This window comes from Coregonus clupeaformis, unplaced genomic scaffold (assembly GCF_020615455.1).
Source record: "Coregonus clupeaformis isolate EN_2021a unplaced genomic scaffold, ASM2061545v1 scaf0587, whole genome shotgun sequence".
NCBI classification, from domain to species: domain Eukaryota; kingdom Metazoa; phylum Chordata; class Actinopteri; order Salmoniformes; family Salmonidae; genus Coregonus; species Coregonus clupeaformis.
In genome coordinates, this window is record NW_025534042.1 from 215,733 (window position 1) to 231,105 (window position 15,373).

General features: G+C 48.8%; 1 protein-coding gene across 1 annotated transcript in view; it reads left to right on the plus strand.

Annotated features, from left to right (window-relative positions):
* LOC123485152 (protein naked cuticle homolog 1-like) overlaps positions 1–14,542 on the plus strand; it is a 42,541-nt gene extending 27,999 nt beyond the window's left edge. The window contains exons 5-10 of the mRNA XM_045216045.1: positions 393–499; positions 8,097–8,192; positions 9,611–9,758; positions 10,609–10,690; positions 10,871–11,031; positions 11,587–14,542. Coding sequence (XP_045071980.1) covers positions 393–499; positions 8,097–8,192; positions 9,611–9,758; positions 10,609–10,690; positions 10,871–11,031; positions 11,587–12,134 — 1,142 coding nt within the window. The 3' untranslated portion in view covers positions 12,135–14,542. The remainder of the gene's footprint in view (positions 1–392; positions 500–8,096; positions 8,193–9,610; positions 9,759–10,608; positions 10,691–10,870; positions 11,032–11,586) is intronic.
* The last annotated feature ends 831 nt before the right edge of the window (positions 14,543–15,373 follow it).

Below are 15,373 nucleotides of genomic sequence, written 5' to 3' on the forward strand. Positions count from 1 at the left end.
CCTCATTAAAATGCAAATCAATTTATAACATTTTTGACATTCGTTTTTCTGGATTTTGTTGTTGTTATTCTGTCTCTCACTGTTCAAATAAACCTACCATTAAAATTATAGACTGATCATGTCTTTGTCAGTGGGCAAACGTACAAAATCAGCAGGGGATCAAATACTTTTTTCTCTCACTGTAGATGTCCTAACCGACTTGCCAGTGGTTGAAAAATGAGTTTTAATGACTCCAACATAAGTGTATGTAAACTTCTGACTTCAACTGTATCTATTGCATTGTTAGGAGCTAGTAACATTAGTATTTCGCTGCACCTGCTACAAAATCTGCTAAACTGTGTACGCGACCAATCAACTTTGATTTGATAATTTGGTTGCGTGTGTGTTTACAGTGGCTCTGCCCCCGGAGAAGATGGTGGACAGTTGCTGTGTGGAGGAGAAGATGCAGGGAAGAGAGAGCCAGGCGCCCGCAGGGACACAGAAACAGCTCCAGTTTGAAGTGAGTGTGAAGTCGAACTGTGAATCACCAACATGGACAGAGGGTAGTGCGTACGGCCCAGTACATCACTGGGGCCAAGCTTCCTGCCATCCAGGACCTCTATACCAGGCGATGTCAGAGAAAGTCCCTAAAAATTGTCAAAGACTCCGGCCACCCTAGTCATAGACTGTTCTCTTTGCTACCGCACAGCAAGCGGTACCGGTGCGCCAAGTCTAGGTCCAAGAGGCTCGGTCCAAGAGGCTTCTAAACAGCTTTTAGCTCCAAGCCATAAGACTCCTGAACATCTAATCCCCCCTCTTTTACGCTGCTGCTACTCTCTGTTTATTATCTATACCTAGTCACTTTAATAACTCTACCTACATGTACATATTACCTCAATTACCTAGACTAACCGGTGCCCCCGCACATTGACTTGGAACCGGTACCCCCTGTATATAGCCTCGCTATTGTTATTTTTACTGCTGCTCTTTAATTATTTGTTACTTTTATTTCGTATTATTTCGTATTGTATTTTGTTGTGATTTTTTTGGGTATTCTTTCTGAAAACTGCATTGTTGGCTAAGGGCTTGTAAGTAAGCATTTCACTGTAAGGTCTACATCTGTTGTATTCGGCGCATGTGACAAATACAATTTGATTTGATTTGACCATTTAAACGTGTTAACCCTCGCAAGGCTGCTGGCCCAGACGGCATTCCTAGCCACATCTTCAGAGCATGCGCAGTCCAGCTGGCTGGTGTGTTTACGGACATATTCAATCTCTCCCTATCCCATTCTGGTGTCCCCACATGCTTCAAGATGGCCACCATTGTTCCTGTACCCAAGAATGCAAAGGTAACTGAACTAAATGACTATCGCCCTGTAGCACTCACGTCTGTCATCATGAAGTGCTTTGAGAGCCTAGTCAAGGATCATATCACCTCCACCTTACCTGTCACCCTAGACCCACTTCAATTTGCTTACCGCCCCAATAGGTCCACAGACGATGCAATCGCTATCACACTGCACACTGCCCTATCCCATCTGGAAAAGAGGAATACCTATGTAAGAATGCTGTTCATTGACTATAGCTCAGTATTCAACACCATAGTACCCTCCAATCTCATAATTAAGCTTGAGGCCCTGGGTCTCAACCCCACCCTGTGCAATTGGGTCCTGGACTTCCTGATGGGCAGCCCCCAGGGGTTGAAGGTAGGAAACAACATCTCCACTTCACTGATCCTTAACACTGGGGGCCCACAAGGGTGTGTGCTCAGCCCCCTCCTGTACTCCCTGTTCACCCATGACTGCGTAGCCATGCACGCCTCCAACTCAATCATCAAGTTTGCAGACGACACAACAGTAGTAGGCTTGATTACCAACAACGATGAGACAGCCTACAGGGAGGAGGTGAGGGCTCTCAGAGTGTGGTGTCAAGAAAATAACCTCTCACTCAACATCAACAAAACAAAGGAGATGATCGTGGACTTCAGGAAACAGCAGAGGGAGTGCCCCCCTATCCACATCAACGGGACAGCAGTGGAGAAGGTGGAAAGTTTTAAGTTTCTCTGCGTACATATCACTGACAAACTGAAATGGTCCACCCACACAGACAGTGTGGTGAAGAAGGCGCAACAACAAATTTGTCCTGTCACCTAAAACCCTCACAAACTTTTACAGATGCATAATTGAGAGCATTGTGTTGGGCTGTATCACCGCCTGGTATGGCAACTGCACCGCCCACAATCGCAGGGCTCTCCAGAGGGTGGTGCGGTCTGCCCAACGCATCAACGGGGGCAAACTACCTGCCCTCCAGGACACCTACAGCACCCGATGTCACAGGAAGGCCAAAAAGATAATCAAGGACAACTACCACCCGAGCCACTGCCTGTTCACCCCGGTATCATCCAGAAGGCGAGGTCAGTACAGGTGCATCAAAGCTGGGACCGAGAGACTGAAAAACAGCTTCTATCTCAATGCCATCAGACGGTTAAACAGCCATCACTAGCACAGAGGCGCTGCTGCCTACATACAGACTTGAAAATCACTGGCCACTTTAACAAATGGAACACTAGTCACTTTAATAATGCCACTTTAATAATGTTTACATATCATGCATTACTCGTCTCATATGTTGTGGCGGGTGATTTGGACGGAGTCAGGCGCAGGAGGGTAAATCACAGAATAAATGGTTTATTCTGTAAGACAGCGGTACGCAGCAATGCATAAAACACTCCAGTGCGGTATTACTGCACACTGTAGACAAAAAGGCACACGGGTGAATATCCTGGCGATACAAAATACCATATAGCTCCACCGAGCTATAGTAACCTCCACAATAAACAATCACACACAAAGACAATGGGGTCAGAGGGAATACTTATACAGGTACTGGAGGGATATGAACCAGGAATGTGTGTGATAAACAAGAGGAGCGGCAGTGGCTAGAAGGCCGGTGAAGACGAACGCCGAAGCCTTCCCGAACAAGGAGAGGAGGCAGCTTCGAAGGAAGTCATGACAGTACCCATACCCCCCCGACGCGCAGCTCCAGCAGCGCGCCGACACTGGCCTTGGGGACGGCCAGGAGGACGCGGAGCAGGGCGAGCTGCATGGCGACGGTGGAAATCCCGCAACAGGAAGGGATCGAGGACATCCCTCACTGGGACCCAGCACCGCTCCTCCGGACCGTACTCCTCCCACTCCACGAGGTACTGAAGGCCCCCCACCTGATGCCTCGAATCCGGGATGGAACGGACAGAGTATGCCGGGGCCCCCTCGATATCCAGAGGGGGCGGAGGGACCTCCCGCACCTCAGACTCCTGGAGCGGACCAGCCACTACCGGCCTGAGGAGAGACATGTGAAACGAGGGGTTAATACGGTAATCAGGATGGAGTAGTGACCTATACATAACCTTGTTTACTCTCCTCAGGACTTTGAACGGGCCCACAAACTGCGGGCTCAGCTTCCAGCAAGGCAGGCAGAGGGGCAGATTCCGGGTCGAGAGCCAGACCCGATCACCCGGTTCAAAGACCGGGGCCTCACTGCGGTGGCGGTCAGCGTTGGCCTTCTGGCGACGCACGGCGAGCTGGAGATGGACGTGGGAAGCGTTCCATGTCTCCTCTGCGTGCCGAAACCAGTCATCCACCACAGGAGCTTCGGTTTGGCTCTGATGCCACGGTGCCAGGACCGGCTGATAACTTAAAACGCATTTAAATGGAGATAGGTTAGTGGAGGAGTGGCGGAGAGAGTTCTGGGCATATTCGGCCCATGGCAAGAACACAGACCACTCCCCCGGCCGGTCCTGACAGTAGGACCGCAGGAACCTACCCACATCCTGATTCACCCGTTCCACCTGCCCATCAGACTCTGGGTGAAACCCAGAGGTCAGGCTGGCCGAGACCCCAGAAGTTCCATGAATGCCTTCCAGACCCTGGATGTAAACTGGGGACCCCGGTCAGACACTATGTCCTCTGGCACCCCGTAGTGCCGGAAGACATGAGTAAACAGGGATTCCGCAGTTTACATGGCCGTGGGAAGACCGGGCAGAGGAAGGAGGCGGCAGGCTTTAGAAAAGCGGTCCACAACAACCAGGATGGTGGTGTTACCCTGAGAGAGGGGAAGATCAGTGAGGAAGTCAATTGACAAGTGGGACCATGGCCGTTTTGGAACTGGTAAGGGATGTAACTTACCCGCTGGGAGGTGCCTAGTTGCCTTACTCTGGGTGCACACCGAGCAGGAGGAGACATACACCCTCACGTCCTTAGCCAAGGTAGGCCACCAGTACTTCCCGGTCAGGCAGCGCACTGTACGACCGATACCTGGGTGACCTGAGGAGGGGGACGTGTGTTCCCAATAGATAAGACGGTCACGGACAAGAGACGGCACGTACCGCAGCCCAGCTGGGCACTGAGGTGGAGATGGCTCTGTGCGTAACGCCCGCTCTATGTCCGCGTCCACCGCCCACAGTACCGGCGCCACAATGCAGGAGGCCGGGAGTATGGGGGTGTTGTCTATGGGCCTCTCCTCTGTGTCGTACAGCCATGACAGCGCATCTGCCTTCACGTTCTTAGTACCTGGTATTTATGACAACGTGAAATCAAACCGGGTGAAGAACAAGGCCCACCTGGTCTGGCGAGGGTTCAGCCTCCTCTCTGCCCGGATATACTCCAGGTTACGGTGGTCAGTCCAGATGAGGAAAGGGTGTTTCGCCCCCTCGAGCCAGTGCCTCCACAGCACCTATCTCTACCTCGGATGCATCCACCTCCACTACGAACGTTAATGATGGATCGGGATGGGCCAGTACCGGGGCTGAGGTGAACAGAGCCCTCAGGTTACGGAAAGCCCTGTCATCCTCTGCAGACCAGCGGAGCCGGGACGGCCCACCCTTCAACAGAGAGGTGATGGGAGCTGCGACCTTGCCAAAGCCTCGGATAAACCTCCGATAGTAATTGGAAAACCCAATAAAGCATTGCACCTTCGTTACCGTGGTTGGAGTCAGTCAATTACGCACGGCTGAAATGCGGTCTCCCTCCATCTCCACACCTGAGGTGGTGATGTGGTATCCGCGGAAAGAGACGGACTGGTGGCTGCACCGGAAGCGGTCGATGAGGGCCCGCTCATTCCAGCCGGACCCAGCCGCTAGAGTTCTAAACTCCAGAGCAAAGTCCTGCGCGGTCCTCGTTTTCTGCCTCAGATGAACAAGCTGCTCGCCGTAATTCTCCAACGCATGTCCTCCTTCACTCCAGACTGCGTTGGCCCACTCCAGGGTTTTCCCCGAGAGGCAGGAGACGGCAGACACCTTCTCCCGCTCCGATGGAGCCTGGCTGATGGTAGAAAAATAGAGGTCCAGCTGCAGGAGGAATCCCTGGCAGTGGGCAGCTGTCCCGTCATACTCCCTCGGTCGGGATAGGTGAATCCCTCTGGGTGCTGGGGTGTGGGTGGCTGGATCGCTCAGCTGGTCCTGAAGGGTCGGGTCCTCTCCTCTCCAGGCGTTGGACGACCTGGAGAACCCGATCCATCGCTTTGCCCAAGCTGGTTAGCATGTTGGAATGCTCCCGGACCCGCTCCACGACTCCAGGCATATTCCCGTCTCCTGCCGACTCCATGCTGTTGGGTGTGTGATTCTTTGGTGGGTGATTTGGACGGAGTCAGGCGCAGGAGGGTAAATCACAGAATAAATGGTTTATTCGGTAAGACAGCGGTATGCAGCAATGCGTAAAACACTCCAGTGCGGTATTACTGCGCACTGTAGACAACAAGGCACACGGGTGAATATCCTGGCGATACAAAATACCATATAGCTCCACCGAGCTATAGTAACCTCAAAATAAACAATCACACACAAAGACAAGGGGTGCAGAGGGAATACTTACACAGGTACTGATGAAGGGAAATTAACCAGGTGTGTGTAATAAACAAGACAAAACAAATGGAATGATGAGATGAGGAGCGGCAGTGGCTAGAAGGCCGGTGAAGACGAACGCCGAAGCCTGCCCGAACAAGGAGAGGAGGCAGGTTCGGAGGAAGTCGTGACACCAAAGTGAGTACACCCCTCACATTTTTGTAAATATTTGAGTATATCTTTTCATGTGACAACACTGAAGAAATGACACTTTGCTACAATGTAAAGTAGTGAGTGTACAGCTTGTATAACAGTGTAAATGTGCTGTCCCCTCAAAATAACACAACACACAGCCATTAATGTCTAAACCGCTGGCAACAAAAGTAAGTACACCCCTAAGTGAAAATGTCCAAATTGGGCCCAAAGTGTCAATATTTTGTGTGGCCACCATCATTTTCCAGCACTGCCTTAACCCTCTTGGGCATGGAGTTCACCAGAGCTTCACAGGTTGCCACTGGAGTCCTCTTCCACTCCTCCATGACGACATCACGGAGCTGGTGGATGTTAGAGACCTTGCACTCCTCCACCTTCCGTTTGAGGATGCCCCACAGATGCTCAATAGGGTTTAGGTCTGGAGACATGCTTGGCCAGTCCATCACCTTTACCCTCAGCTTCTTTAGCAAGGCAGTGGTCGTCTTGGAGGTGTGTTTGAGGTCGTTATCATGTTGGAATACTGCCCTGCGGCCCAGTCTCCGAAGGGAGGGGATCATGCTCTGCTTCAGTATGTCACAGTACATGTCGGCATTCATGGTTCCCTCAATGAACTGTAGCTCCCCAGTGCCGGCAGCACTCATGCAGCCCCAGACCATGACACTCCCACCACCATGCTTGACTGTAGGCAAGACACACTTGTCTTTGTACTTCTCACCTGGTTGCCGCCACACACGCTTGACACCATCTGAACCAAGTAAGTTTATCTTGGTCTCATCAGACCACAGGACATGGTTCCAGTAATCCATGTCCTTAGTCTGCTTGTCTTCAGCAAACTGTTTGCAGGCTTTCTTGTGCATCATCTTTAGAAGAGGCTTCCTTCTGGGACGACAGCCATGCAGACCAATTTGATGCAGTGTGCGGCGTATGGTCTGAGCACTGACAGGCGGACCCCCCACCCCTTCAACCTCTGCAGCAATGCTGGCAGCACTCATACGTCTATTTCCCAAAGACAACCTCTGGATATAACGCTGAGCACGTGTACTCAACTTCTTTGGTCGACCATGGCGAGGCCTGTTCTGAGTGGAACCTGTCCTGTTAAACCGCTGTATGGTCTTGGCCACCGTGCCGCAGCTCAGTTTCAGGGTCTTGGCAATCTTCTTATAGCCCATCTTTATGTAGAGCAACAATTCTTTTTTTCAGATCCTCAGAGAGTTCTTTGCCATGAGGTGCCATGTTGAACTTCCAGTGACCAGTATGAGGGAGTGGGAGAGCGATGACACCAAATTTAACACACCTGCTCCCCATTCACACCTGAGACCTTGTAACACTAACGAGTCACATGACACCGGGGAGGGAAAATGGCTAATTGGGCCCAATTTGGACATTTTCACTTAGGGGTGTACTCACTTTTGTTGCCAGCGGTTTAGACATTAATGGCTGTGTGTTGAGTTATTTTGAGGGGACAGCAAATTTACACTGTTATACAAGCTGTGCACTCACTACTTTACATTGTAGCAAAGTGTCATTTCTTCAGTGTTGTCACATGAAAAGATATACTCAAATATTTACAAAAATGTGAGGGGTGTACTCACTTTTGTGAGATATATACTGTATATACTGTATTCTATACTATCGTAATAATGTTTACATATCTTGCATTACCCATCTCATATGTATATACTGTATTCTATACTACCATTACATCTTAGCCTATGCCGCTCTGACAATGACATTACTCATCCATATATTTATATATTCTTATTCCATTCCTTTACTTAGATTTGTGTGTATTAGATATTTGTTGTGGAACTGTTAGATATTACTTGCTAGATATTACTGCACTGTCGGAACTAAAAGCACAAGCATTTCGCTACACTCGCAATAACATCTGCTAACCATGTGTATGTGTCCAATACATTTGATTTGATTTGATTATTAGTGCCTCTTGGGAGAACTAGAGCGACAACAGAATACTCTTTCAGGGATTGAAGGATGCTCACTTGCACGCACGCATGCACACAGTCATGAATGTATCGATACTTATATTGAAATGTGATTTGTTTCAGGAGCTTGAGTGTGCCGTCTCTGTAGAGGAAGACAACAGACAGGAGTGGACGTTCACGCTGTATGATTTTGACAACAATGGCAAGGTCACCAGAGAGGTAAGGGTTCAAAGACATTTACATTCAAATATACTCTTACATGTAACAGGGCACTTTCCTTTTCTTTACCCACCCATGATCTTTTTCTCTTTCAAACAGATACACAAACACATATATAGACTAAGTGAGACACAACCAGATGAAGTTATATTAGTCCATTTCAATAATACAGCCACTAGGAACCAAAGATACTTTTTCCTTCCCAGCGATAGATACCTAGTGTCTGGCTGCTGCCTTGTAAAGATCTGAGCAGTGCAGTCAGAGAGGCCTGTATTTTTGGAGAGCTGAGTTGAAACGGTGTGAAGAGACTGAAGCCGTCCTCTGTGTGGTGGGATGGTTGGATCTCCAGTTTCTTTGGCATCGCCCGTGGCCCCGCGGCACATGAGACGGCAGGCGGCAGCTCACAAAAAGAAGTCGAAAAAAGAAAGAAATAGCTTTCTTCTCCAGCTCCCTTTCTTTATTTCTTCACACGTATGAAAAAATTGAAAACTAAAAATGACATAAGAGGATTTTTTACGTTTTAGCGTTTGAAACGGTATCTGGAGCCAGTCCCCAAAGAGCTCATAATAGGCCTTTATATTGCAGTCAGAGAGAGGCAAGGCAATAGGAATTCAGGCATTTGGACGTTTTAGAGGAGAGAGAGCAGAAGCTAGGCTAACAGGCCCAAAAAGGTCCTAATTTCTGAGTGGTTTTGTAAGCCCCTTTTCTCGGCATTGGCAGTCCAGGGAACATTAGTAGAAATGCAGTAATTACCTTTAGAGGGAAAATGCAAAAAATACTTGAAATATGTATAATTAAACATTATATGCTTTTGATCCATCTGTGGATGTTCATGTTGCTCTCTTCCTAAACAGGCATTTAAAGACTTAAGCAAGTGCAGATTTCAGATGTCTGGTTTGTGCTCACTGTGTGTGGATGTTATTCGGCCTTTCTATCTCTCTCTGCGGGATTTTCCCTCTTATTTTCTCTCTTATTCTGTCTATGTCTGAATCTTAGCCCTGAGGCAAAGGTCTGTGCTATGGCCCTCCGCTACTCCACTCGTTCAAAGAGAGAGAGAGAGAGAGAGAGAGAGAGATACTAAGAGGGAGATAATACTTTTAAACTTCCAAAGTTACACAAACCACCATAAAAAGCCTACAGAGAGAAAGAAAACAATAGTGAAATTAAGAGCAGAGCTGCTGTAGAGTAGAGTTCTGACATCTTTTAGCACTTCTCCTCCCACCTCCCAGACAAATATTTTCATGCATTTATCCCATCTTTGTACTCCCTGCCTGATCACTTTACAGGGAGAACACTGAAATAAAACAACTGACAACCCAGCATGTTCTTCTCTCCATCTCTCCTGTTTGCCTGAAACAGTAACTGGGTTGTCAGCTGTGTACTAACTCAGACCATCTCTCTCTCTCCCTCCCCCTCAGGACATCACCAGCCTGCTCCACACCATCTATGAGGTGGTAGACACGTCGGTCAACCATTCCCCCAGCAGCAGCAAGACGCTGCGGGTCAAGCTCTCCGTGGCCCCCGACTCCAGCCAGCGCTGGCGGAGCTGCACGCAGGGCCCCGCAGGTAACCACCAGGCTGGGGTAGGATCACAGGGCTGGGTGTGAGGATAGGGGAGACAAGGGAGGAGAAGGGGGAGATAGAGGAGAGGGGGAAGAAAAGGTATGAGATGGGGAGGAGAGAGAGCGGTGTTCTTTGGGCTCTACTTGACTGTTCCGCTGTCAGCACATCCAGTCTTGTTTGTTGTCATGCAGAAAGGCACCTGCTTCAGGCCTGTCAGACTCCTCTCTCTCTCTCTCTGCCTGTCTCTCCATCGCTCCATCTCTCCGGCACAATGGGGTTCATTTTTAATGATGGGAGTAGTGACAGAGCTGAGAGCCCCCCAGTGCCTTCAAATACTCTGAAAGAAACCTTAAGAGATGCACCGACTCCTTTTGATAACCACAACCATTTTCTTTTTCTCCAAAGTGTTTCTTCTTCTCCCTCACCCCCCACTTCTCAGAGCTGTCGGTAAAATATAGCTACATTCAACGCAACTTTTCTAACTGACGACTTGGTAAACAAGTATTGAGAATAAAAATGTGCTAAAAAATATGACGCCATGTTTGTTTACTTCATGTTGTTGTGGCTATTTATAACGTCAAGCGATTCAAAAGAAGCAGGCTTTGAAAAGGAACCGCAACATATCTCACTTCATTAATAAACTCTGGGTTATATATATTTTTTCTTTATGTCTTATATGAGGCCTGGAGTAAATAAATGAAGCATTGCTGTGTTTTCTCTTTTATAGATCTTCAAAGTAAAAGGCTGTGAACAAAGGTTTCTTTCTTCTGAGAGAAATAGGCCTGTGCTGTGTGTGTGTAGCTGCTCTGTGTGTGCTGCTCTTTTTGATAATGTCCTGCTCTCTCTCTCACAGACATGCCCCTCCCCAGAACCAAGACTGACAAGTGCATTGAAGACCTTAAAAGTGCAGAGAAGAAGTCTCGAGCCCTCCTCAGGTAACATATGTTCTACAGCCTGCATCAAGGTTTTACAAGACCATAATGTAATTCTGTACATCTTTGACACTAATAACAATCTTTATTTTGACACCGAAGGAAGGTATGTTTTGCAATCCATCTTAGAGAGCTAAAATACTGCTTCTAGCTGTTCTAAAGTCCCATCTCTCTCCCCTCCAGGCGCCATCACAGTGACCACCACACTGTCCAGCACCAGGTTCTGACCCAGCAGGGTCAGAGTCAGGGCTGTCAGCGCCACTGTGTGGATGAGAACCTGGAGCGCAGGAACCACTACCTAGACCTGGCCGGCATCGAGAATTACACATCCCGCTTCGGAGCAGGTGAGCTGGCCCAGGGGGGCTGGTCCGGGGGGTTGAAAGCCAGAGCGATGGGGGGCAAGGGCCAGGGGCGATGATGGAGGGATTGGAGACTTGAGACACCGACCGATCACAGCACCGCGGTCCTTTGAAGCTGTGTCCAGATAGAGAGAGGCCTTCATTACCCCAGCACCTGCTTGGAGGCTGGATCCATTAGCCGTACTACTGGCCAGTAAAGCATCTGGATCCCCCAGGGCACAATACCATATGTGTTCAGGGGCCAGGCATCATCATGAAGTGAATTAAATTATGTTTAATATTGGGCTGCTTTGGTGTAAATGTCTGTGTTGACGAGATGATTTTTTAGTGTGACTCCCTCTAGTTCAAGGCAGAAAAATACACTTTGTCCTGTGAAAAAAGAAAGCAGAAAAAATGAAAAAAGGTGTTAAAATAGGTATTGGAACTGGTAATATTAACGTTAATGAGTTATGAACTGCTCAGACTTTCAATTAAGTTATTGGTGTATCAATTCACCCATCATGGGTTATTTATCCTGACCTGTATTTCTCTCCTCTCCAGCCCCCACCACAGAGCCTGTGAAAGCAGAGCCACAGACCCGACCATCGAACCAGACCAGGTCTCGCTCTCATGAACCAGAGAATGGCCACTCCTACCCCCACCACCGCCGCTCGCAGGTGGCCATGGAGAGCAGCACCGCTCCGGGCCCAGACACTCTTTGTCCCCCACGACCAGGTAAAGACTCAGGTAAACACGCCCTGCGCTCCCCTAAGACCCACAGCCGCACGCACCCCACACAGACCACCACGGGCAGGGTGATGAGGAGTAGAGGGGCCCCACCTCCCCCGGCCCTGCCCAGCCAGACCCCCCCTCACCAGTCCTCAGCCCCCTACCGCAGGCACAAGCAGAGGGCCAAGGAGGGCCAGCAGCAGTACCGGGCCTTGGGGTCTCTGGGGGCTCCAGTGGGGCCTGTGATGGAGAAGGAGCAGGTGAGGGACCTTCCCAGTGTGCTCCTCTATGAAGGAGGGCTGGCCCAGATGGTTCAGAGGCACGAGCATCATCACCACCATGAACACCACCACCATTACCACCACTTCTACCAGTCCTGAGCCAGCCAGCCAGCCCGCTGCCGTGCTGCCCCCGGCCCCAGAGCACCTTCTCACAGCCCCACCTCCACCTGGCTCCACAGCCAGGACAGTAGACTGTGCAGACAGGCAGGCCCCTCCCACAAAGGACAGCAACAGCACAGCCAGAACTGTGTCACTGTCAGGGGGTGCTGGGTCTTGCATTGCCACAAGAGCTGGCCCTGTGGGCTGAGAGGACAGGACATCAGGAGGATTGAGTTGGACAGACATGGAGGTGCAGGGTGAAGAGGGTTATTATGGGGTTGTCCAGGCATGAAGAGTCCCTGTGAGGCAGCGGGACAGTGTCTTGGTCTTCAGGCATGCCAGGATCCAGGAGCAGGACAGGGCAGAGGGATGTAATTGGGGAACCAGGAGCAGGACAGGGCAGAGGGATGTAACTGGGGAACCAGGAGCAGGACAGAGAAGAGGGATGTAACTGGGTAACCAGGAGCAGGACAGGGCAGATGGATGTAACTGGGGAACCAGGAGCAGGACAGGGCAGAGGGATGTAACAGGGGAACTAGGAGCAGGACAGGGCAGAGGGATGTAACTGGGGAACCAGGAGCAGGACAAGGCAGAGGGATGTAACTGGGGAACTAGGAGCAGGACAGGGCAGAGGGATGTAACTGGGGAACCAGGAGCAGGGCAGGACAGAGGGATGTATCTGGGGAACCTGAGAGGCACAGAAGGAGAAAAGAGACTTGGCTGTAATCCTTCAGAGGACTCCTCTCATCCCTCTCTGTCTGTCTGGTTCTCTGAAACCCTCTACTGTGATGGACTAACTGACTTTATGAAGCCATACGGGCCCCGCCATCTTCACAGACCTCTGAGTTTTGGGGAAGGGGAATGAGAGGTGAGGGGCTGGTTTGGATGGAAAGACTGTGATGTAAAAATATAAAATATATGAAGGAAAATAGAAATGCCCAGTGTCCAGTGAGTTTGTGTTAGAGAGAGAGAGCATGTGTGTATTTTGTGTGTGTGTGCGAAAGAGAGAAAAATAATGTGTACATTTGTGTGTATGAATATACAGTGTGTGTGTGTGAGAGCATGTGTGCATTGGTTCAATTGAATGTTTGCGTATGTGTGTGTGTGTGTGTATGTATAGTATCCGTGTGTCTGTGTGCATGTGTTCCCTGTCTGTTGTGACACCCCTGTCGCCACTGAAAACCACTTGAAAAGCACTTGTGGGTGCAGTTGCATTGGAGACACTTTGGGCTGTCAGAACAGAGGACAGACAGGCATCAGATGGAGATGAAGAAGACAAGATCATCCAGCTCCTGACTCTCACATGCAATACAGGACACTCCCTGAGAGAAAAATGTTGAAATGTTCAGTGAGAATAGAAGACTGTAATCAGCTGCTACCTCTGGTGTTATTAATGGAATTGTTGTTATTATTGTTATTATTCAGATGTTATTTTTCAGTTACATTTTGTTTTATTTTTTAAAGATGCCACAATCTGCAGTCGTGTAGTGTTGAAACGCTCCTACATATTTTACCTATATATTGTATGTACACGTTTAACACAGGTATATTATCAACATTATAAGCTTAATTTATAATGTGATAGGTTTGTATCAACAATCTAAATCCTAATTTCTTTCTCCCTCAACCCCATATTTCCCCTATTGAAAGACCACTCTGTATACAATTTAGACCATCAAAGATACAACTCTGACTCACCACACACAGTTCTTTCACACAAATGGTCAGTGTACACCTTCTCAAGTACATCTCTGCTTTCTGAATAGTGTCTGTCCAATCGTTGTGGTTAGCAGTTCACAGTAAGGCTCTTTCTCATTAGCTGAATCATAAATATGTGATGGTTGACAATCCACAGCAGTCCCATGATCCTCCAGGTCTGATCATACCACATGACCCTAACCGCTGTCCACCCATGGGGCATCCCCCTGTCCCCAGCTGTCAGCACCCGTTTCACCAGGACGCCATCATGCCATGTGTCCCCAGCACTCAGGCAACAAGGCTCTGTTTATGACGCTGGCTGGGCGGGCTGGGCCGGGGTGGAGGCTCTCAGCTGTCTGTCTCATTCCTCTGCTGCTAGGTGACACCAGGCCCGGCCCGCAGGCTCCACCAGGACCATAACTCACCCTGCTGAAGGCCTGCTGTCGGGCAGGCAGCTCCAACCACACAGGACCTCTCAGATCCTCTTCCACCCTAGGTGAACCATCAGAGCCCTACACCACTGTTTAGGACAGGTCACTACAGTATGCCTGCATCTGGGTCCAGGAGCTCCTGACTGAATATCATCTGGCCAGGGTAAAGGGGAAAATACTGTAATCAGCAATGTTCCCTCATTTTTTTAAGTCACTGAGCAAATTTCAGGTCTGCTGAGCGCAAACTTGAACGTTGTTAAAATTCTGTGCAACTTCCAGCGCGCGTTTACTGTGAACACTGAGGCTGTACCCGCTTTAAGTTTTAACAGTGATCAAATAGGCTACTGTGGCTATTTGATAATAATGTAGGCCTACCAGACTGGCCTAACATCAAAAACAATGGAGACAATGCATCCCATAAAATGTTAACATGCCTACAGTAGCAGCCAATGTGTGGTGTTTCACCTGTTTATCAGCTTGTCCTTCAGACGAGGAGGCGACTGAACATGTTGTTGTGTTGTTTGATGCAAGAAACCACTTTACAAAATAAAATGCATCATTATTCTCATACCATTATTACAGAGAATCAGGCAAATTATGCTATTGGCTACTTAGCTTATTCAAGTCTGTCTGAAAATACAACACTGCCCCTTTAAGACAAATAAGCAATTTACCTGACTTGCTTTTCAAAGATGTCTAGAAATGCACACGTTTGTTTGTAGGAAGCAATCACTCCCCCATTGCTGACTACAAATGATCTATAACTGGGATAATAACTAACTAACTATCAAAGGATATGAACAAATGTACACACGTCGCTACATGTAGCTCTCGCTTTGATCTCAAAACAAGCGCATCTACTCATGAACGCTCATGCTGTAAAAACAGTCCAGTTCAAAGTGAATGGCACAGATCCATAAATGGCCAATGGTCTACTTGCATATAGGCCTACTGCAGCTCTGATTGGTTATGGCGCACCGGTCTGTGTAGAGTATGTTGTACCTGTCAATGAAATAGAATCCTACTCCGATGAGTTCTGCTTACAACAAATCTCTTGCATAGTTCGTTTTGCAAACTAAGTCTTGCATAGTTCGTTTTGTTTCGGTATGT